This window comes from Argiope bruennichi, chromosome 6, assembly GCF_947563725.1.
Source record: "Argiope bruennichi chromosome 6, qqArgBrue1.1, whole genome shotgun sequence".
In the NCBI taxonomy this organism is placed as follows: Eukaryota; Metazoa; Arthropoda; class Arachnida; order Araneae; family Araneidae; genus Argiope; species Argiope bruennichi.
The window spans coordinates 136,614,396-136,636,922 of record NC_079156.1 but is presented as its reverse complement, the minus strand read 5'-3'; the positions used below and the strand labels follow the sequence as shown (position 1 = coordinate 136,636,922).

Here is a 22,527-nt window from a genome sequence, read left to right as displayed (position 1 = left end):
CTAAGCTAATATATGAGGCCAAAGAAAGCTCACAAAATTGCATTAATATAAAATATTTGCCTGCACTTATTATGCTTTTAAAAAAACAATAAATATTTCTCTTTATAAAGATGCTAAACAACACTGCAATTCATCATGTATCTTTAAAATCTCTATTTGTTCTGTAATTTCTTAAAATAGCAGATCATAAAAACAAAAAGAATGCAATAATTCTTATAAAGAAGGAATTCATAGTTTATCACATTATCACAAAATCAAAGAAAAGAAAAGAAAGAAAACTGAATATGCAAAAACAGTTTATCTCAGACATTTTTAATAAATATTTTATTTCAAACACCTTTATATGTACAAATTTAAAAATATAAAAGCAACCAATTAATAGCATTACAGAAAAATGCCAGAAAACATATGTCATTTCTGTTTAAAAGATGGAACAGAAATGAAAAATTCTACACCTCTTTAGTGTCAAAAATAAAAAATATACACAAAGTTTTCTAATAAAAAATCATTCACATTTGAAATTAGATATATACAAAGGTTTTCTTCATTTTTATAGCTTCAATTTCAGGATTCCTAAAAATAAAATAAATTTTATAGGCATTTAAATAGTAAACCAAAATTAAAACAAATTAAATACAAACCAGAAGGACAGAGGAAAGAAGGGGTAACAACTCAGTAATCTAAAAGCCTAAACTCAGTATCAATAATAATAATTTTAAAAAATTGCAATCTAATTAGCATATAATTTTCAAAGATTCTTTTTTCTTTTAGCATATGTTAGAGCTAGTGAGAATTGTTAATATTTAAAATGAAAGTAACAAAACTGAATAAAAAACACAAGATGCTTTGACTAATGCTATATGAAAAACAATAACTTTGTAAAATAAACTTAAAGCAATTTATACTGAAATAATTCTCATTTTTTAAAAATTATTTATATTAGTTATATTCACTTTCCATTTAAAAGCAACAGTAAAGCTATTTTGGTACCAACTTTGTAATTTTGAACATGTCATATGATGAGGAAAACATTCAAGCTGTCGACTTTTCAACAAACCTCCATACCATGCCAGCAGGAGGATATTTCCATTAATTGAGTTATTTTTCATTTTTAAATAAAAAAAGTACTAATTTTTAGGTAAAAAAAAGTTTAACTGTAATACTTTGAACTTGATATAAAATTCATCCTTTTAATTGGAATTAATATGATTACAGAAGTTTATTTATGCCAAAAGATGAGCTTGAAAGTTTAAATTTTCAAGACTACATTATACTTTTATTTCAGAATAGAAAGTATTTTAAAAGAAAGCCCAGTTTCAGAATTAGTCACAATTCCACTTACTTTTATGCTGTTTTTGCATTTTGTAAAATCCAGGGATGCTCGAGCATTTCTTCTAAACTCATTCTTTGGCGTGGATCTCTCTTTAGCAGCTAAAAATCATATTTCAACAATAAGAAAGGAAAAATTTATACATGAAACATTTTTCAACAAAGTATTGAATAATCCTGTAAGATAATGCAATTAACTTTCTGCTGTAAAAGCTAAAAGAAAAAAAAAATCACAACCTCAGGATTAAAATCTATGTATTATAAAGTATCTAATGTATTTCATTTTAAAATAATATTTTAAATGTGTATATTATACTAAATTCACAATAAATTGACACACATAAATTTCGATGAATTTTGAAACTTAATATCTTAAACAGAACATGATGATCAAAAAAGTCATATGCAATTTCATGCTAGAATCATCTTTAATTATGTAATGAAATGCTTGATTCATCAAAGAGAAGTTTACAGTTTTTCTCTCTCAACATAATATTATTGTCAACGATTACAATAAAAATATTAAAATCACTCACAATCTTAAAATTTTCTGAGCTTTCTTTCTTAAAAGAAGTAGTTAAGATTTCAGTAAAGGGTCTTGTGAACATTTACTTCGATTGGATGCAATAACAAATATTTTAATTCATTTAAACATCACAATATTCTTCAATAAATATGAAATAAACTTATAAAAAGTAAACAATTATTTCATCATAGTAATTAAAAACAAAGGTTAAAAATACCTTCATTATGAAATCCTGAGCTAATTCAGAAACTCTGCTAGGAAAGCGGACATCAACTTTTCGAATTTTTGCATAGGTTTCGGATGTAGTATCCGATTCAAATGGAGGCTTTCCCACTAAAAACTCATAACATAAAACACCAAGACACCACAAATCTACAGTAGAGTCATATACTTTATTATCCAACATTTCTGGTGGCAAATAATCCAGAGTGCCACACATGGTCTTGCGTTTCAATGAAGGTGCATGAACAGACCAACCAAAGTCAGCAATTTTTATATCACCACTTAAGCTCAATAATAAATTTTCAGGTTTGATGTCTCTATGAATCACTTTTTTAGAATGACAATATATGAATGCATTTGCTAACTGAGCCATGTACTGAAAAAAAAAAAAAAAAAAAAAAAAAAAACAAGAAAACAAATGAAATAATTATACATATATTAACGATTTCATAATTATAATAATACCAATTATTAAAAAATATTGAAACTCTTAAATATAGTTTAAATACTATTAAGAAGTATTATAGAATGTTGTATTGTTAAAAATTTGTGACACTGCAATAGTCTTTTGAAAGACTCGCAATAACAAATTTCGGGGGGAAAAAATTATCATATGAAGTCAGTTTGATGAAATTCAGATACATCCAATGTTTCTTATATGACAACTTTATTAAAAACTTAAATAACAATTGAATGAATCTAAATAATTAATAATTACAGAGATCTAACCAATTAAATCTAGAGAATTAGATCTAAATTTCTGGATTGGGGTCAAGAAGCCAACTAAAGAAAAAATTTGCAAGATTCTTCAATTTAAATCAACAGCTTTATTATTATATATTAAAATGAATGCATAGAGTATGTGCATACCTTTATATTTATTGTTGTAAATTACACAAGCTTGCATAGAGTAAATAAAATTAATTTTGATTTCTAGCTAAAGTAAAGATTTATATATAATTTTTACTATAAATTATCCAAAAAAAATTCTTTCACTAGCACGTTGACGAAAAAAATTAGAAATATTTATATAAAGATATGAAAATCAGAAATATTTATATAAAGATAATTTAACATAAATAACTTTTAAAAGATATGCCACAGCACAATTTACCACTATTATAAAAATATGGACAAGTTTAAGAACACCAAGCACTTGGTGCAAAATTTATGTACAAAATATCTAATCTATAAAGTGAAAGCAAAACTCTGGTCAAATAAATTTGAATAGAAATATTTTTTTTATTACTGAAAATAAACAATGATTAAAAATATTTCAAAGAAATAAAATTCTTAGATGTTTTAGATACTTGATTACAATAAGTAATTTCAAGGATTTGGGTTTATTTACAATATTTAATGAAATAAATTTTGAAAGGTAAAAGAAATCTTACTGTAGCAGCAGTTTTTTCATCAAAGTACTGGTGCTTTTGGAGAGTTCTGTACAGCTCTCCACGAGCAGCAAATTCAAGAATAAGATAGATTTTGGTGTCATCCCAAAAGTAACCATACATACGCAAAATATTAGGATGCCTGGAAATATATAGAATCGCAATAAAAATACACTTCAAGGAAATAAAAAGAAAGGAAAATAATTCTATATCTATAAATAAAATATCTTTATATGTGTATCAACATTTTACAAGATAGACCATTTAGCCAAGCTCTATCAATTTTAGTACAAATATACCTTAAAAAGTATATCTCAAAGTGATTTGATTTGAAATTTTAATTAATAAGAAATTAAGCAAAATTGATATTTTCAAATCAGAACTTCAAAAATATTACATCATTATTTAGTATTTATCCAATTAAATTTTTTTTTTTAAAAAAAATGTCCTTTTAATGATACTAATTTAATACCACGTAATTTTTTTTTCCTTAAATTTTGATAGCTTAAAAAAAAAAAAAAAACTTTTCTGTATAATTTTTAACAACAGATTTCATCATTGTAATGAAATTCAAAATGGTCATTGTTTCAAAAAATATTTAACTGTGTTCTTCTTTTCCAGTGTTGAAAGTTAAAAAAAACAAAAGATTCTGCTAATTATCTGAATAGTTTACATGAAAAATCAAAGTAAAATTACATAACTGCAAAAGGTAACATGTAATAATTTAAAACAAATTAGCCAGGCAAATTTTTAATATCAGTATGATGCCATTGAACTTAACTTCACTAGGCAAACTCCTTTACTAAGAGAGCATTAACATCAATAAGAGATTTAATTTATATTGACAGAAATTCTAGGTGTACAAGCTGATTACCAAAATATTGCAAAAATAATTTACATTTCACTAAAATTTAAATATTTCCAAATTTAAATAAAGGTTCAAATTGATTGATTTTGAATTAAGAGAGAAAATTCAATGAAAACAAGCATAACAAAATTTTAATTTCTATAATTTAATTATTTATTAGTTTTGGTCTATATAGATAAAAAAATTAAAAAATAGAATTTTATTTTATAAATGACCAACAATACCCTGGTTATTTTTAGAAAAATGTAGTTATTCTGTTTTTCTTAGTTATGATAATTATGTAATTTAATGATTAAATGAGATAAACATACACATAGCAAGAAGATAATTACATAGGAATATCAATCTGATTTCATGCAAAGAAAGCCTAATGGAATAAATAAAGGAAGAAACCCATAATTGATAACTTTTAAGTAATTTAATTGGATTGTAAACAAATTGAAAGACACACTTTCAAATTTAGATTTTTTAAAATTTATAATTAAATGAATAAAACACTATACTAATAGATACATAAGAACAATATCATGAAGTTTGTGAAAATTGCATTAATTTAATTTCTCTAACGATACCCGATCATTTACTATACAATACCACATAACTAATGGTCATTAGGCAAGCGTTTTCATGATAATTTATAATTGTTTTTTGAAATAATGATTATATTATTGTTAAATATACTAAAAAAAATAATTTTTTATATAATATTTCACACCAACTCATGTTTCTACGACATTCAAAGACAAGCACAGAAACAGTCACATTTAAAATAACCATAAAACAAAAGTCTTTTAGGCAATAAATATATTTACTCTATTAATCTTAAATAATGCCAGTTAAAAACATTTAGACAAGCTCCTTGCCCATTTCCAATAGTTACCATCCGATAGCAGAATGTTAGGAATCAATAAATAAACATAAGACAGTTAAAAAGCTAGCTGCACACTTTTGTAAAAAAATTTTGTGAAAGGTACTTTAATGAAACTTTGCAGCAGCAATTCAGACATCTGTATCATGTGATGCAGTGGCTTTAACCTAATAACTTTAGTTTGTCTGGTAATCAGTCATACATATGTCTCAGCAGATGCAAATGGTATCCAAACTGGAAATGTGTGATGTGATTTGCTTGCTTTTTTTTGTGTGCGAGGAGAGGCGAGGTGTAATTCCACTGAAATTTATTGACAGTTTCATAAAGTGTGTGGCAAAAGTGCAGATCATGTTAAACTATTGGGAAGTGGTGCAACAAGTTGAGAATGGCTACAGAGATGTTGCTGAGGTTGAGGGAAAACCATCTATTACCACAAATTCTGAAATTGCTGCTTGTGTGAAAGACTTTGGAAGGGATTTCTTTCCAGAAAGCATTGGCAAACGTGTCAGGTTTAAGCAAATGTTTAAATAGCGAAGATAATTACGTAGAACTTTCAACATATGAATAAGGTTTGGTTAAATTTCAATTCTGCTTTTTTTCCTTAAGCAGTGTAATTGACCCTCATAACAAGCATCTAACATATACAACCAATTTTCAGAAAAATTCAATACACTTATCATTAGTTTTGTAACTATGTAAACATAAAGACAATCTAAGTACAAATTTTTTTTGGAAGATAGCAATTTAAAATACCAAGCATTTTCTTTTTAGATAAGTTTTCTTTAAAAAATGCATGAAGCACGAGTTATCCAATAACAATTTATGACAAAAAATTTTAATATGTTTAGAAATACAATAGACACCAAAAAAATCAAACTACTTTTCGCACATGAATTTTTCAAAAAAACGAGATTCATAACATGTTGAGTTGATTTAAGCTTTCAAAAAGCACAATAAAAAACTTTGAATTTTAGAATCACTAACAAAAATCAAGCATTCCTCCCACCAATAACTTAGGATATTTAGCAGTTATTTAACTAAAAAATAACTAATTAAACAGAAGGCTGAAAGAGGTCAACTATTTTTAATTATGGATCATATGGCAAGAAAAAAGTAAAAACTAATAGCTTATCAATCATATTGAAAAATAAAACTAAAGTTATTTACAAATCAGTGCAACATTCATAAAACATTCTTATCAAGAAAACATTATAACTTATAGGATGATTAATAAATGTGTTTAAATACTAGAATTATTAATTTCACCAGTAAGCTAACATAGAAAAAAAAAGGAATTACCACATTTATTTTTGTTTGGTAAACATTTTTTTTTTTTTTAAATCAATCTCCAAAAATTCTTTCTGATTTAAAAAGAAATTTGCAAAAAAAAGACAAAATTCAGATCTTACATATTTTTTTGTAGTCGGACGAGTCTTTATTAAAAGTGAATTGAAATTGTAATGATTTAGGGAAAAAAGCAATACCTCAAATGTGTTTGAATTTCAATTTCTCGACGTATTTGATGTTCCACTCCATTCTTTAAAATTTGCGATTTTGAAAGGATCTAAAAATACAAAACACAATAATGTATAATGTTTAAAAGATAATAAAATATATTCAAGAATATATAATAATATGTAATTGGTTTATATGGATAAAAAATTATTACCTTTAGTGCAACAATAAAATGAGTTTTCTTTTCTCTAGCAAGGTAAACATTTCCAAATTTTCCTTTTCCTAAAGGTCGTCCAATATCAAAATCATCAATAGTGAATACTTTCCTAAAATTAAAACAGTTACATTTAAAGGTAAAAATCAATTACCTATTAAATATTTATTTTCATTACATGTATAATAATAAGAGTAATGCAGTATTTTAAAAAAACAGAAAAATGACTAAGGACTGTGAATTATGTAATTTGAATTATTCAGCAAAGACTTAATAATATTCATTTCCTTCCTTTTATATATGGAGATAAATATTTAAATGCATTCTTCTAAAATTTTGATGAAGATTCAAAATTTATTCCACCTTCTCAGGGCCGGCCATAGGGGGGTGGGGGGGGGTGGATGCTATGAACCGGGTCCCACCACGATCATGAATTAAAATAGTGTTCTGAACAATAACAGCGTTTACACACACTGAAAATATACAAGTTTGTTTCCATGTGGCTGGCTCAGCGTCGACTTACGCCGTTATTAGACAATGATACCTATGGGGGGGGGGATAAGTTTTCTTGGCTACAAAGTAATTTTGGAAAAGAAATTGCTCCGACTTCGAAAGTTACAATACAAACTTCAACAGCGGAAGAAATTTCCACGCAAACTACACAGTCTTACAATAAAAATGTTGAAACGGTGAAATTTGTTGGGGAACCATGTGTTTATACAAATATGACCAAATCAGAAAATAATGATAAAAACAAATATGATCAAGAGAGTATAAATGATCCTGGTTTATGGCCAAGTATTATAACTGATAAATTTAGAATGTATTGTATTAAATCAGACCTGCACAACATAAAAGAGTTTTTGCTAAAAATGCTGAAGGTAGATAATTTTCCACTACGTATTACTTTTAAAAAATGCTAAATAGTGAAACCCAACTTCGCAGCTGGTTAATTTATTCAAAAAGGCAAGACTCCATATTTTGTTTTTGTTCTATACTGTTTTGCAAAAGGAGAAGAAATGACCAAACTACACGATTTATAGGAGGCTATAATAATTGGAGAAAGCTGTCAACTGTAATCTAAGACCATGAGCATTCTAGTTGTCATTTTAATTCGTTTATTGCTTGGGAAGAATTACTAAAATGTCTAAATTTACGTGCAACTATTGATAAAACAAATCAAGTTAATATAAGTAAGGAAACGGCAAGACTTAAATTGCTATTTCAAAGAATTGTAGATGTTATTATATTTTTAGCGTGCAATAATCTTCCACTTCGAGGAACCCAAGAAATAATAGGTAAGCCTAATAATGGAAATTTTTTAACAGAATTATTAAGTAAATACGATTCTGTGCTAATGGATCATATAAACAAAATAATAAATTCTAAAAATACGCCTGTGCATCATTTAGCACATAGGTCACAAGAACAAATTATTTCTGTGTTAAAAAGTCCTTAAGGAATCTATCTGCCTGATTTCGGAGGCACATTTTAAAAAAATCCTTTGATTATCAAATGAAATCCTTAAAAAAATTTAACACGATATAAATGCAGTCATGTACTATAGTATCCAAATTTATTTTACTCCTGATATTTCCCATAAGGAACAAACTTCAATCATTATTAGGTATGTAAATTTTGAAGAGAAAAGGTTAACTATAAACGAGTCATTTATAGGGTTTATTGAAGTAACTGATGTGACTGGAGAAGAACTAACAAAAACTCTAATGAAAAGATTAATACTTTCACTAAATCCGTGTACAATTTATGTGTCTTGCCTATCACATTCATTTAATTTATAAATTTTTGATGCCGCTTCCAGCATTATATATTGTAAAAAACTTTTGGGGATATTACAGCGTTTATATTGCTTATTTTCAGCAATGGGAAATTCTGCAAAGTATTTAAACATTACTCTTAAATTATTATGTGACACTCATTGGGAAGCCAAAATAGATTAGGTGAAGGCAGTGCGTACACAGTTTCAACAAACTTGTAATGCCCTAGAAGAATTTATAGATTAGAGTAACGATAGTAGAGCACTATCCGAAGCTAAAAGTTTATTAGATGCAATAGAAGAAATGCCATTTATTTCATGTTTAATAGTATTGTTTGCAATATTTTCCAAAAATAACACTATCAAACTATTTCAAGCCGAAACAATTGTTCTCGACTCGGCTTATTTAGTTAAAAATTATTAATTTAGTTAATAAAATTAAAACTGAAATCCAAAATTTAAGGGACAATTTTAACACATTTTTAGATGAAGCAAAAGTGCTCTAAGCACATAATTTGAACATTTTCCTAAAAAACAAATTCCATAAAGGAAAAAAAATTATATTCCAAATTATCCGAAGAAAAATTTATAAAAAACCCAGCAGAGGAATTTAGTTATTTTTTTAACACTGTAATTATACAAAGATTTAAAAGTATATCAAATAGTATTTACGATTTCATATTAATCACTGAAAAACATTAAAAAAAAACATGAATTATTGAAATGCTCCAAAAACTTTGTCAAGTTTTATAACAAAGATGTAGATGAAAACCTAATCCAGAAAATTTGTTTATTACAGGATTTGATTTTGAAAGGGATGTAAATAACGCACATCATATATTGCAATATATACTAAATAATAATTGTAATGTATTATTTCTAAATGTATTAATTGCTTTAAAACTTTTCTTTGCGTTGACAGTTACTACAGCAAGTGCTGAGTGCTCTTTCAGGAAATTAAAATTAATAAAGAATTATCTTCGGTCAAGCATGTGCTCAGAACGCTTAAATGCACTTGCTGTATTAAGCATCAAAAAAAAAATTGCGAAAAATTGTAATTTTTCTGAAGTAATTGAAGTATTAGCAAACACAAAATCATGCATTAATAATATATGTTCAGGTTCGCAGTTTTTTTCCCCCCTTCACAAAAAATTAGGGCCCTAAATGATTTCTTGCACCCAGTCCCCTTTATAGAGAAGGGTTTGTTCTGTACCTCCTCTTCCAAATACATTGGTATATACATATTGAACAAAGCAGAGGGGAGATTGGGATGAATAAATTTCAAATAAGTTATATCATGAATTAAGGTTCAGTTGCAGGGAGTTTTCAGCACACAAAGAAAAGTTTATAAAATTGCATGAACCTAGAATGAAGGCTATCAAGCTTTCTATATTTAATATTATTAGTATAGATAGGCTGAAAATATAAAAAGGAAAATGGTTATTTTATATAATTCATAGAAAACAATCCACTATATGTGGAGATAATTTATAAATTTATTAATAAAAACAGCCTTGGAAATCAAACATTTATTTTATGTTCATAAATTATAAACTACAGATATATTTATTCAAAGAAAATGAAAAAATATTATCTAGCCATTTTCGCATATTAACACAATAATGCTTTCATACTACATAGAATATAACTACAAAAAGATCAGACCATACTATATACCTTTAACATAAAAAAAAAAGCCCTAGAAAATGTAAAACATTATATTTTTAATAATTAAAAATTAATCCTAAATTTGAAATTTTAAAAAATTTCTATAATAATCTGTGAAAAATAATCATTCAAAATTTAATGTTAAAAAAAAGGGGGGGGGGACTAACAAAACACAAGATAGTTTTGTATGACAGAGTATCAACTATGTAGCCAAAATCAATTGACATTTTTAAATCATTATCAATACAACAGATTCTCTAACATAAGTATGTATCTAAACTTCAGAAAACTTAGATTAAATATTTAAATATACATCTAAAAAATAACTGGAAATTTAAGAAAATATTACATGGGAATTTTTCTGTTACTGTCATTTTTATTAGGTGTTTCTTTATCTTCATCAATAAGTTCCAAGGTGCTTTCATGCATCTATAAGAGAAAAAAGGGAATTATCAGATAATCACGTAAAACAAATTATATAATATAGAGCATTTAGACAAACTTTCACAAAAAATTCAAGTGGAGAATTTTGTTTCAAGGAATATATAATTTGCTTGTGACATTGTTTTTTTTTATTTTTCTTTCTTTTTGCATTTAATTAGATTGACTTCAGAAGTATCTCAGCACTAGGTCATCTGTTTCACCAATAAAAGATAGAATTAAACATTTTATATACTGAAAATCTATAAAAATAAGGAAGGAAATGTTGGTTGTATACATATTTGCAATGTCCAAAAGAATCTATTGCACTTATATCAATGAAATATATAACACAAATAGTTACAATAGTGATTCAATGTATTTTGAAGCTGTAATTTAAAAATTTAATGAAGAAAACTTTAAACAATGTTTTTTTGGGAGGGGGGGAGGAGGGACATTTTTTTGTGCATATTTATCTATATTTTGTAGGAGGGGGTGGGGGAGGGGTAAATTTGTCGTTCTAATAACATTTGTTTTAAATGCCTAACAATTTATTAAGTTTTGAGAAATTTTACAAAATATAATTAGATTTTCAACTCTAAAAATTAACATCCCACATCCAACATTTTAATTCTGTTATCTTTACCAAATGCTTTGACATGAGCAGAACATTTAACCTAAATTTATAACAAGGAAGGTTGAAATATTTTTTTTAATTCATTGCTTTCTTGACAGTGATGAGAGAAGAAAATAAATTTGTGAGATTAATACTAGTAATCCTTTTGCAAGCATCACTGAATGTTATCATTGTTCTGATTGAATTAATATTCACCATATCCCAGACAAAAACATGTCAATATTGCTAGTTTTGTATAGAATTATATATGAATGACTTTAATTCAAAATTCATGAATGATGAATATCTTGTTAATAACTAAATAAATTAAGTGGCTCAGCTCTTCTGAGTCAGTCAATAACAGAATGGTTTTCAGAAAAAGCCTCATTATAAAACATTGCAGTATTCTTGAACCTTTCAGCAGCATTTAAGTATTGTATGGACCACATTACCTACGTTAACTATAAAATCAAAGGCAATGTACTAATATAGATAAGTAATTTTCTTAAGGGCAGAAAATTCTCTGTGAGCAGGAATACCACAAAGGCTCTGTCTTAAGTCCTCTTCCATTCCTTGTTTATATGAACAACTTTCCTCCTGACACAAAAATTGCATGCAATGCCAATGATAAAACTATTTAGTACTTACCCCAAAACATTACAGTGTCAGAGGAGGTTATAACATAAAGGTATAGCTGCATGGGCAGAGGATCTTAAATTGGCCCTAAATGCAGATAAGACAAATAACTGCATCTTCTCTTTTGATAGAAGCCATTGTAGTATTTTCAATGCAAACATCAGAATCAAGAATTGCCAGACAGAGGAGGTTGACCTCTCTAAATATCTTGGGATTACCTTAGATCCTGAACTTCGATTCACAAAGCACATTGAACATGCTGCCAACAGAGTGCTAGGTAAGTTAAATATTCTTAGAAAACTGAGTAGTAAACCACATGGTCTTAAAACCTCAAACTTTGAAACATATGTATTGCATTGTTATTAAACCAGTGCTTGATTATGCTGTTACAGTTTGGAACCTTGCTTCTACCTCTGTCCATCTGAAAGTGGATTCTGTTCAATATAGAGCATCGAAAATCATAAATGTTACAATCTCTCCTACTAAGAATAAAAAAGCTGAACAGGAATGTGGTCTGCCTCTCTTGCAGAGTAAGCGAAATCTCACCATCAAGTTCATTAACAATAAACCAGTATATATCAAATTCCTCTAAGGTTTACAATAAACTCAACTAGACTCAAAAGATTCTTAATTCACCAGCTTGATAAAGATATTAGAAAAAATGCCCAAATGGAACATTCTTTCCTAGATTTTCTTCTAGAACCCCTTGTTCCAAGAAGACTACCAGAGAAAACTGTTTTGCTTCAACTTGTTTCAATCCAGCTTTAAAAAAAAGACCCTAGGGCTCTAGAAAATAAGGCTTTGAAATGAAAGAAAAGCTCTTGAAGAGATACTTAGCAATCGCTTACAGCGATGCCTCCTCAGACAAATCCCCCATCATGGTTCTCTTAATCCTTCCTGATGGTAACAAACAAAAACACAAAATTAATATAAGTACAGTAGACTCCAACTTCATCAGTGAACTTATAACAATTAAGAAGACATTGATCTTATATATGCTTGACTCACAAGAATTGATCTCATACCTGATTGTCTAATAACGGGGAGTTTGGAGATCATTTCAGATTCTAAATTGGTCTTTGAAGCTATCAGAAACAGAAGCTGATATCATCTCCGCCATAAATACCCTTCTATACTCTGTTTCACCCTAACTTGGCAGTATTGTAAAAGGTAGAAAATGTGACGCTCCGCGTTGGGAAAGAGTTCCCCATCAATTCTGACTTTAAAATAGTTAAAATGCACAGAAATTTATCAAATAATATCATAAATTACAGAAATCCTTTTTTCATCAATATGTATTTAAAATTATTCTCAAGTTAGAAGTGCTTATATGTTAAGTATTTTGTAAATAAAGCGAACGAATAAAACTAGAAGATTGACATAATGAATTCCACTTTGGCTAGAACCGGTCTTCAAGGTCAAATATTTGGCGCGCTTTTCTTTTACGTCTCCGCCAACTCAACTTCAGTTCGCAACCATTATCATCTTTCGTAGTATTTTATTCTCGCTTTTTTAGCAGCTGATATTTTTGATACTATTAATCGCATTAGTAGTTATTAGTTTTGTTTGGTGAATATTTTTCGATTCGTCATTTCTATTAACTTCTAAAATGTTTGAAAAAGAGAAAGTGTTTTCACCGACTAAGCTGTGCACACATTCAAGACGAGTGAAACCAACAAAAAGTGCAACATGTAAAAACATATTAAATGTTTATTCTCGACTCCCAGAAAACCCTTAAGATTCTATCAATCAAATCGCTGATAAAGTTTCGCATCTTACAGATGTTTCGCAATGAACAGTTTTCCTTTTGAAAAAAGAAATAAAGGCATCCTATAAGTACCCCTGGAAAGAAGCGACCAGGCTCAGTAAATAAACATTCAGGTCTTGTAAAATATGATGATTTTACATTATTCTGTATTTGACGAAAAATCCATGCATTTTTTTCGCAGAAATGAGATTCCAACATTAGATAAAGTTTTAAAAGATGTGAACGATGATACAGATATCTTTTCGAAAAACATTAGCCGAACTACACTTTACAGAATATTGAAAGATATATTGTTTTCTTTTGAGGAACGGTGAAACAAAATGAAATAACTTTAATGATTTATTAAAATAATGTGTCAATAATATTGAAAAAATAATGAAAATAAGGAAACAATTAACTCTCCGATAAAATGATAATATGATAAAGTAAATAAATATTTACTATTTGGCGAAAAATTTGCGAGATAAAGTTTCGCCAGCGATCTGCATTTCTAGTAACTTTGTACTTTAAAGTAACCCTGTTCCCCTGACGACGACTGCAATTCGGCATGCCTAGAATATACACTACTGCCAAGTTAGGGTGAAACAGAGTATAGAACGTCTGCATAGCAAAGGTAAATCCTATGTGCTATAAATGGATACCTGCATAAGTAAATATTGAGGGAAATGAGCAAGCCGAATCTTTGGCTAAAGAAACCAGACATCTTTAGCAATCCAATATCCCCATCATGCTTGCAAATGCAAAAGCAGTGATCAATTGTAGACATTAGACACATTCCTTTAAGAAGCCTCTTATCCAGAAAGACAAAACAAGATCATACTTTCAGTGCAAAAACGCCCTCAAAATCCAACTGATATCAAAATATATTTTTGAGTCCCTACTTTTGCCAAAAATATATTAACCATTCATTGATCCACTGTAAACAATCCAGTATAACGTTAAAACATCAGAATTTCGTAGCTGCATTAGTTTAAATCTTGGTTTAGTTTCATGCCAAATTATATTTTAAAATTTTCTTTGGTGTGTCTTAAAAGTTTTAGAGAGACTGAAGGTTTTAAGGTATTGAATGTTTTACTTCATTAAGTTATATATTCTGAAATGTGTTGAAAGCTTTTTTATCATTTCTTACTTTTTTTTTTTTTTTTGCTGCTAATCCACAGACATGTGAACAACAGCAGTTAAATGGCTAAACCAAGGGTTTTATAAATATATCTACGCTCACTTTAACATTTACCTTTCCAGTCTCAGTATAGGTAATAAAATGTTTAAAATCCTTCCATAAAATTAATTTGACAGGCTTGTTAATATTTTTCAAAGTACATTTGTGTTGACAGTTTTCATTCATTCAGACATAACTAAATTGGAATATTATAAGAATTAGTAATGAGCATCACTAAAAAGTAAGTGATATTGCCATTATCACTGATCTCTTAAATAAGCAAATTAACAAAATCTCTTAAACTTACATTACTTTTTTCGAATTTTTTTGATAATTAAAAGCAAAAACTATCAAGTTTTAAAATATTTTATAAAAATTCACTTTTTAATTATTTTAAATTGATTTCAAATATTCTAAGGTTACAGCAACATTTTTCTATCAAAAATAAAATGTTCTTCTCAATCAGTTACAACAGGAATTATGCATGGAGGAAATTAATATATCTTCACTCATTTTTAAAGCACACTCAATAATCAAGAAAAATTAAATCATTGTTGTTTTAAAACAAATAACAGTGTAAATGTTTTTTCTTTAGATATACAGAGTTTTATTTTTAATCGTATGCCAATATTGCAATCAAGTTGGGGGGAAATTTAAGATTATGGTATAGGGTTGTTTTTTTTTTTAGCCAAGACCACAAAATGTTTGTCCAATGTTAAAATTCTTATTACAATATCAGAGTGTTTGGATAACAGTAGGATAATTATCATTTGAAAAAGACTTCAAGTTTAGCCTTCATACTTTAATTTAAACTCAAACTTGAATCCTATTTTAATACTATTCATAAAAAAGAACTTTCCACTATTAATTCAGTTCAGAGTACTTGCATATTAGCCATATGCCATTGGGAACATAATCAATAGATTAACATGGTTAGAGATTAATTGCTGATCAGAAGCGACAGTAAAAGTTTACTGATAAGAGGACAATTTCTCTAATTTTGCTAATTTTCTCTAATTTTTTCTTTTTTCAGATATTGACCATAATTTTTCTCTCCCAGTTAAACATTTGTAATATATTTGTAAAAAACTCAATTTCTTTTATGAATTTTCAAAATGTTGACAGTATTTGAATTTGTTTTATGAGATTCTTGAATTACACAAAGATCTAATTCTAGAAAAATATTTCATTCTAGATTTTAGAATATAGATTTTAACCATTTTGAATTTGGTTCACATTTAACAAAAATCTTAATTTCCTTGATATTTTTTAACACTTGTTAAATATTTCAATTACAGCAAAAATAAAATAATTGAATAGGAATACAGTAAATTATAAATGCTTAGCAATGGACAATAATGCATATGCAAAACAATAAATAAAATAATTAAATAAAAAAAATCATAAAATTTTTTCTTAATTAGTTAATTTTCTTAGAAGTGAACAATATTTTTACAATATATAATTGTATGAAAATACAATTATATATATTGTACAAATATGTACAATGTATAATTGTATTTATGCATAAGAGAAACAAAAAAGTAAAGAGAAAAGAGGAAGAGAAAAAAAAAAAAAAAAAAAAAACTTCTGACAGTCGTACCCTGAACACTGTAAGGGCTTCTATCATTTTCAAGAGAGAAACTTTTGATAAAACAATTTCCCACTGATTCTTCCTTTTCCTCAAACCCACTTCCAAGGCTGGTTACCTAATTCCAGGTGATTCATACTTGTGTGTATTTTAGTATAATCAAAGTATTCTGGAGAAAGAAGGCATTTAACTTTATATTGATTGCACCTGAATAACATATTATGCTAATTGAATAAATTTATAATAAAGACTATATAAAGTGAATGTAGAAATTAAATTTAAATGGTTTCCCAAAAGAAACTTTTCTGAAATCTAGAATAACTAATAAAAAGATTGAACATTCCCCTCCTTTTTTTGAGGGGGTGGGGATAGTTACATATCTAAAAGAATTTTCAGACAAGGAGAAGCCATTCAGATTTGCTTTCAGTCCGAGGTAAATGAGCTCACTTACATAAAAAATTACTATTGTTTGGACACGAATAATACAGAACACAAAAAAGGTATGATATTATTTTAAACAAGGCTGGAGAAAACTTTTTGTAAATATGTGCAGAAACACATTCTTCTGTGTAATGCTTAGTAATATATGAAAAATGCACATGTGTGTGAACATTAGATGTAAATGTAAACTAAATGTATAAGTTAATTTAATGTATTACTGACACATTAATCCTTATCGTGGCAAGATTGCTTTTTTGAAGAAAAGCAAAATAAATAAATAAATAAATGTATATAGATATATATATATGTAATAATTTCGAATTCTGTCGGCTTTTTAATATGTAACATTATTTCTGAGAAGTAGAATGCAGTTGTGACCAGCAGTGAAGAGACTTTTTATCTTTTTAATCCATCGGGAAAGCATAATTATTTACAAGCAGAGACGCGGACAAAACGTCCGCCGCAGCGCAGTACAAAAGTCGATGTGGAGAAAAAAGGCCAAAATAAATTATCCCTCGCCTTATATAACCTTAGATTTTGATAGGGAAAATATTTCTTCATTATGTTAATATATTAATAAGATTCTGATAGGGATTTCTGACACATGTCAATCACATGTAAGGGAAACACAGGGATCTTTTAAGAAAGAATGTGCTTACTGGACATTTTTACCCCTTCACGCCGAGCGCGTGAAAGAAACGGCATTTAGCTGATTAAGCAAATTTATAAAGCTTCTCTTGAATTAATTAAGTAGAGAAAGTGGAATTGGATCACGAAATAAGAGAATATTTTAGAATGAAGTTACTAGGGGCTAAATTAGGATAAAATCTTGGAAATTAATTAAATTGAAATTAAAAGTTTAAAATATCATTACATATATATATAAAAATGTGCAAGAACAAACATTTAGGCATGTGTATTTTATAGTGGTATTATTTTATATCATGTGTTTAATAAAACTAAGTTAAAAATTATTTTATAGTGGTAGTATATTTTTATAAAGTTGTATGTATGGTATATTATACAAAATGAACATAAGGGTTAAACTAAACATGTATTACTTATATTGGTTATTTCGATGTACAAATCAATGTATTTTATTCAAAAATAATTAGATTTTGAATTTCACACCCGTTTTTAATTTTAAACAATCGTTCCAATCATTTAATATATTTTTTTTTTACCTTTAAGGCTATTGCAAGCTATTATTCCTCCCCTTCAAATGTGTTTTTCACTCAATTGCATGCATTGAGTTTTTCTTAATGTGCCATATACAGGGGTGTTTGTGGGACCCCAAAAAATCCCCTGAAACTTTTACGGACTTACTACCGGCATTTTGGAGTTTCGAGAAGGGGGGGGGGGGAGAGAAATGAAAAATTACAATTATGAAATATTGAATGACCTAATTATAAAAGTTCAATGAATTACTTTTTTTGCAAAATTAATAACCATAAATTTTCAAACATATAAACTACTACATTTTATGCAAATATTTTAAATTACCTGAATTAATTCTTTAAAAAAATTATCTAATTTCTGCTGCTTTTTTTTATTTTCTGATGTTTGTGGGCTTGTCTTTCTTTTGTGGTGAACTTCATAATTGCAGGAAGATTGACTTTTATTTTCCTCATTTACAGTTGAAGAAATTTCCTCGAGAACTGCACATGCAGAGGTAGAAGCAGTTTGCTTTTCTGCTAATGTAGAAGGTTTTTCAGAGACTTTTATAGGTGACTCATCTGAAATACATGTTTTTAAGTCCTCTTGATATGTTTTCCAACTTCTGTTCATATTCAGTAAGAGATCTTTGTGAATTGGATCAGTCATTGGATTTTTTGAGCCATATTTTTCACATGAGGTTTCTTTAGAAGCCATTAAATCATATTTAATAGTCTGCACTGCATCTAGGGAATCAATCTTAAGAGAGGTTCTATAGTCAGTGACAAGTGTATCCATTAAGTTGAATGCACTTTCCACTAATGGGCCATGGAAGCAGCTAAGGCAGGCTTTGACCAATTTAGCCAATGTAGGATACTTATAATCATTTGTGAAATCATCTTTTAAATTAAAAACTTTAGACCAATATTTATCAATTGTACACTTGACTTGATTTCCACTTTCATCAGATGTGTAGAGCATTTCTTTGGTGATATCAATATCACTCTGGTATAACCTTATTTCAGCTTCTACTTTTGACTTTTCATTATCACTAAAAATATGGGACATAAAAGATGATAATTTTTCAAAAGCTAATATTGTACTGGTTTTACCTCTTAGCTCTGAATCTAATGCTGTAAAACTAATTAGATATGAATTTTTAAGGGGTAATTTCTGTTTCATATGCTGAAATTTCAAAGTGAAATTCTCTTGCGTACATAAATAAAAAATATTTCAATAAGAGAAACGAAAAATTTACACGTGCATCAATAAATGAAACGAAAATTTTACACAGCGGAGAAAAAAAAGTTGCGAAGCGATCAATGACAAATAGCTAATACGGCGAAAAATCCCCCTTCTCTACTTATTGGCGCCACGCCAGGAGAGATAAGACCTTTGAACCCAGAGTCACGTGATCGCACATCTGGTCGCGAAGTCTCTCCCTTTTTTTTTCTGCCGCGCCTACTTGCCGAAAAGAATCCAGAAGAGAATGTCCGAGAAACGGGGGAATGAGTCATAACTCGCAATAAGGAAAGAACAAAAAAGAAGTTTTTTCCCCCTTTTCACGCATTATCACTGCCTTTGGAGAAAGAAAGGAAAAGTTTTCACCACACACGCTGACCTTGCGTTTTCTGCTTTCAAAGCAAACAAAATCGCCCAGATCAAAATAAATAATTCATTATTATTCCTACTTCCTTTTGAACGACGATCCCCGGAATTTCCGGGTATCGAAGTTCAAAATCCCCGGAATTCCGGGGTTTCCCCGGAGCACAAACACCCCTGCATATAAATAAATGTTCTATAACTATTTTAATTATTGTTTTGCTAAGGCACTCTCATCCAAAGTCTATTAAAATTTTAGAAGTACTTGGAATTATATAATTTTTACAGTAAAGAATAATTGAAAAAAAAAAAAAAACTGAAGAAAAGAAAATTACTTTCCCTGATTGCATAACTTCAATAATGAAGTAGAACCTGGAAAATTTAAGCACTCATTTATTTAACAAATTTTGTGCCTATTTGAATAAGCTGCTATAGTGTAGCAAAAAAGCTACCATATCGCATATATTTATCTTTTGATGTCAATAGCAGTCGGTAATATTTCATTAGCGAAGTTATTGTAGCCTAATAAATTAGACTGCAAGAAACAGACATTTTATTGTTACGTCAATCTAATTTATAATTATACAATTTACTTACTTCATTTATTTATTACAAATCTACATGATCTGAGAACAACAAAGCAACTTTTCTTAGTATGTATATTACAAACGAGTGTCAACACTAGTTGACTAGTTTTATCAAATTTACTTTAACCATTAACCAGATCTTAAATACAGAATTATCATATTGAATTAAATCTAACAGATAGAAAAAATGTATTGCTGAGGAAGTGAATAAAATGAAGATTCGTTTTTTAACTATTTAGCAAATTCTTAACCATCGCTCTATTCGTGTCAGATCTAAATATTTCAGTTTTCCACTGATGGGTAATCAAAATAGTGGATGAAAATAAAAACTTATTTTTTCATAAATCACAGCCAAAAAACAAAGAAAATATGTCACCGTATTCAATTGCAACCTTTCCAGTTATTCAGCCACATATAGCGCAAAGTATAAGCTAAATGAATAAGGTTTGAACCGTATGCCTGAAAACTGCAGACTTAAGATTATCATCATCCGTTACATTGATTTCTCAGTTGGATGATTAAAAATAAATGGGAAAATACAACATCTTTTTCGTCTGTTACCTTGTCAGTTATACTACTAAAAATAGTACAAATTATAAGCTGAACGAATAACTTATGAATTGGATGTCAGAATTTTGTGGATATAACATTGTCAATAGCTAATGAATTGATTTCATTCGACCAATCAAAATTATCAGTGCAATTCTAAATATTCCCGATTTGTCACCCTATGAACTATTTTGCCAAATGTAGCCATTCTACTTATTTAAATCATAACTTAGATGTTCCAATTGTTTATAATATATTAAATTTAAATGGTTTTAAATTATTTTTTTTAATTCCCAGCTCTCAAAAAAATATTCCAAAGCAGGGAAGAATGAAACTCTTGACCTCTGATCAACAAGGGGGGGGGGGTTAACAATGGGCAACAATTGCCTCCTTAATAATGCTGTCTCTGTTGCTGACTGCAATTAAAATAATTAATTGCTGACATGCTGTTCACTATAAACATGTAAAACAACAAGCATATAAATAGCATGGTATTCACTTCACGATAAACTTAATAAGAATGCATAAAGATGAAGTAAAATGGTACTTCATATTTTATAAATAAAAAACAACATTTGAAACAGGTTTAAAAATAACTAATGAACTATCTTACAGACTGTTGCTTACTGGAAAAGAAGGCTATGAAGTATTCAAGCTAAATATTTATATAGTTACAGTAAAGATATCGAATCCGTGAAATTTCTATAAGAAAAATATTTAAATCTAGTTTTAATCATTTCTTTTCAAAGAAATAAAAAAAAAACAGGTCATTAAATGTGAAAAATACATATACATTTAAAAATGACTTTGCTTTTTTCGAAAGACAAGTTTGTCTTAAGACCATAGTCTTAAAACAAACGAAGTAGTAAAAAAAATTATAAATAACGATAAATAAAAAATTTTTACAAGTAAATAAATGCTTACCCGTTTTGATCGGTCAAGGATACTCCGATTCATATTTCAGCTGCAACACAAAAGTAAATGACAGAAACTTGTAGTTTTACAGAATACTAAGATAATTAGTTATATTTAAATAAATCGTTCAAAAGAGGAGGGGGGGGAAAAAAGAGAAAACCCTTTCACAAATCAAATAATATTATGACATTGGAAAATTAATTGTTATAAGAATATTTATAAACGAAATAAATTAACATTGGTTATACATACAATAATATCAAATTAATAGCACGGAATAACTTATAATTTACGTCGTCAATACACCGCCAAAATTCAAACCGAAATAATAGTAACAGTTACAAATATGATTAATCGATTAGAAATAATAGATGGTTAATGCATTTGTAGTGTATACATACTATGCATTTCAAAGGGGAATACAAAACATTTTATTTTTAAATGTTTAAATTTTACGATTTTTGATATTTTAAGGGATCCGTTATTGTTTTGGACTTTTTAGAGATCTTTGGTTTCATGGAGGTGGTATAGCGCAGCTATAACACCTGGAATTAGAAACAACAACAAACATTTTCTGAAAGTTAATTTTTTAAGCAAATGATATTATTCTGTTAGCTAAGCCCTATTTTTTTTTTTCTTTTTAAAAAGCATATCTCCTTCTTGCGAAGTAAGAAGTGAACAGAACACGCATGACGGAACTCTTCACTAATTAGTTCTGTGTACTATTTTGAGCCAATTACAGTGGAATGTTAATCAGCTAATGAATGATA

General features: G+C 28.2%; 1 protein-coding gene across 2 annotated transcripts; it reads right to left on the bottom strand.

Annotated features, from left to right (window-relative positions):
- Positions 1 to 353: 353 nt before the first annotated feature.
- Positions 354 to 22,184, bottom strand: LOC129972718 (aurora kinase C-like). Of its 2 annotated transcripts, XM_056086959.1 has the most exons (9): positions 22,010 to 22,184; positions 21,767 to 21,806; positions 10,668 to 10,747; positions 6,874 to 6,985; positions 6,689 to 6,768; positions 3,472 to 3,610; positions 2,073 to 2,453; positions 1,343 to 1,431; positions 354 to 573 (listed from the first exon to the last, which is right to left on the bottom strand). In XM_056086959.1, the coding sequence occupies exons 2-8, from the start codon at positions 21,797 to 21,799 to the stop codon at positions 1,345 to 1,347; spliced, it is 912 nt and encodes a 303-aa protein (XP_055942934.1). In that variant the 5' UTR covers positions 21,800 to 21,806; positions 22,010 to 22,184; the 3' UTR covers positions 354 to 573; positions 1,343 to 1,344. The 2 variants fall into 2 exon arrangements, with proteins under 2 accessions (XP_055942934.1, XP_055942933.1); XM_056086958.1 differs by having other exon boundaries at positions 21,767 to 22,182.
- Positions 22,185 to 22,527: the final 343 nt, after the last annotated feature.

Excerpts from the sequence above, each read along its gene's own strand:
- LOC129972718 (XM_056086959.1), bottom strand. The coding sequence starts at position 21,799 with ATGAATCGGAGTATCCTTGACCGATCAAAACGG. Across the intron at positions 3,611-6,688 it reads GAAATTCAAACACATTTGAG|GCATCCTAATATTTTGCGTA; the intron begins GTATTGCTTTTT and ends ATATATTTCCAG. Across the intron at positions 1,432-2,072 it reads CTCAGGATTTCATAATGAAG|CTGCTAAAGAGAGATCCACG; the intron begins GTATTTTTAACC and ends TATGATTTTTAG.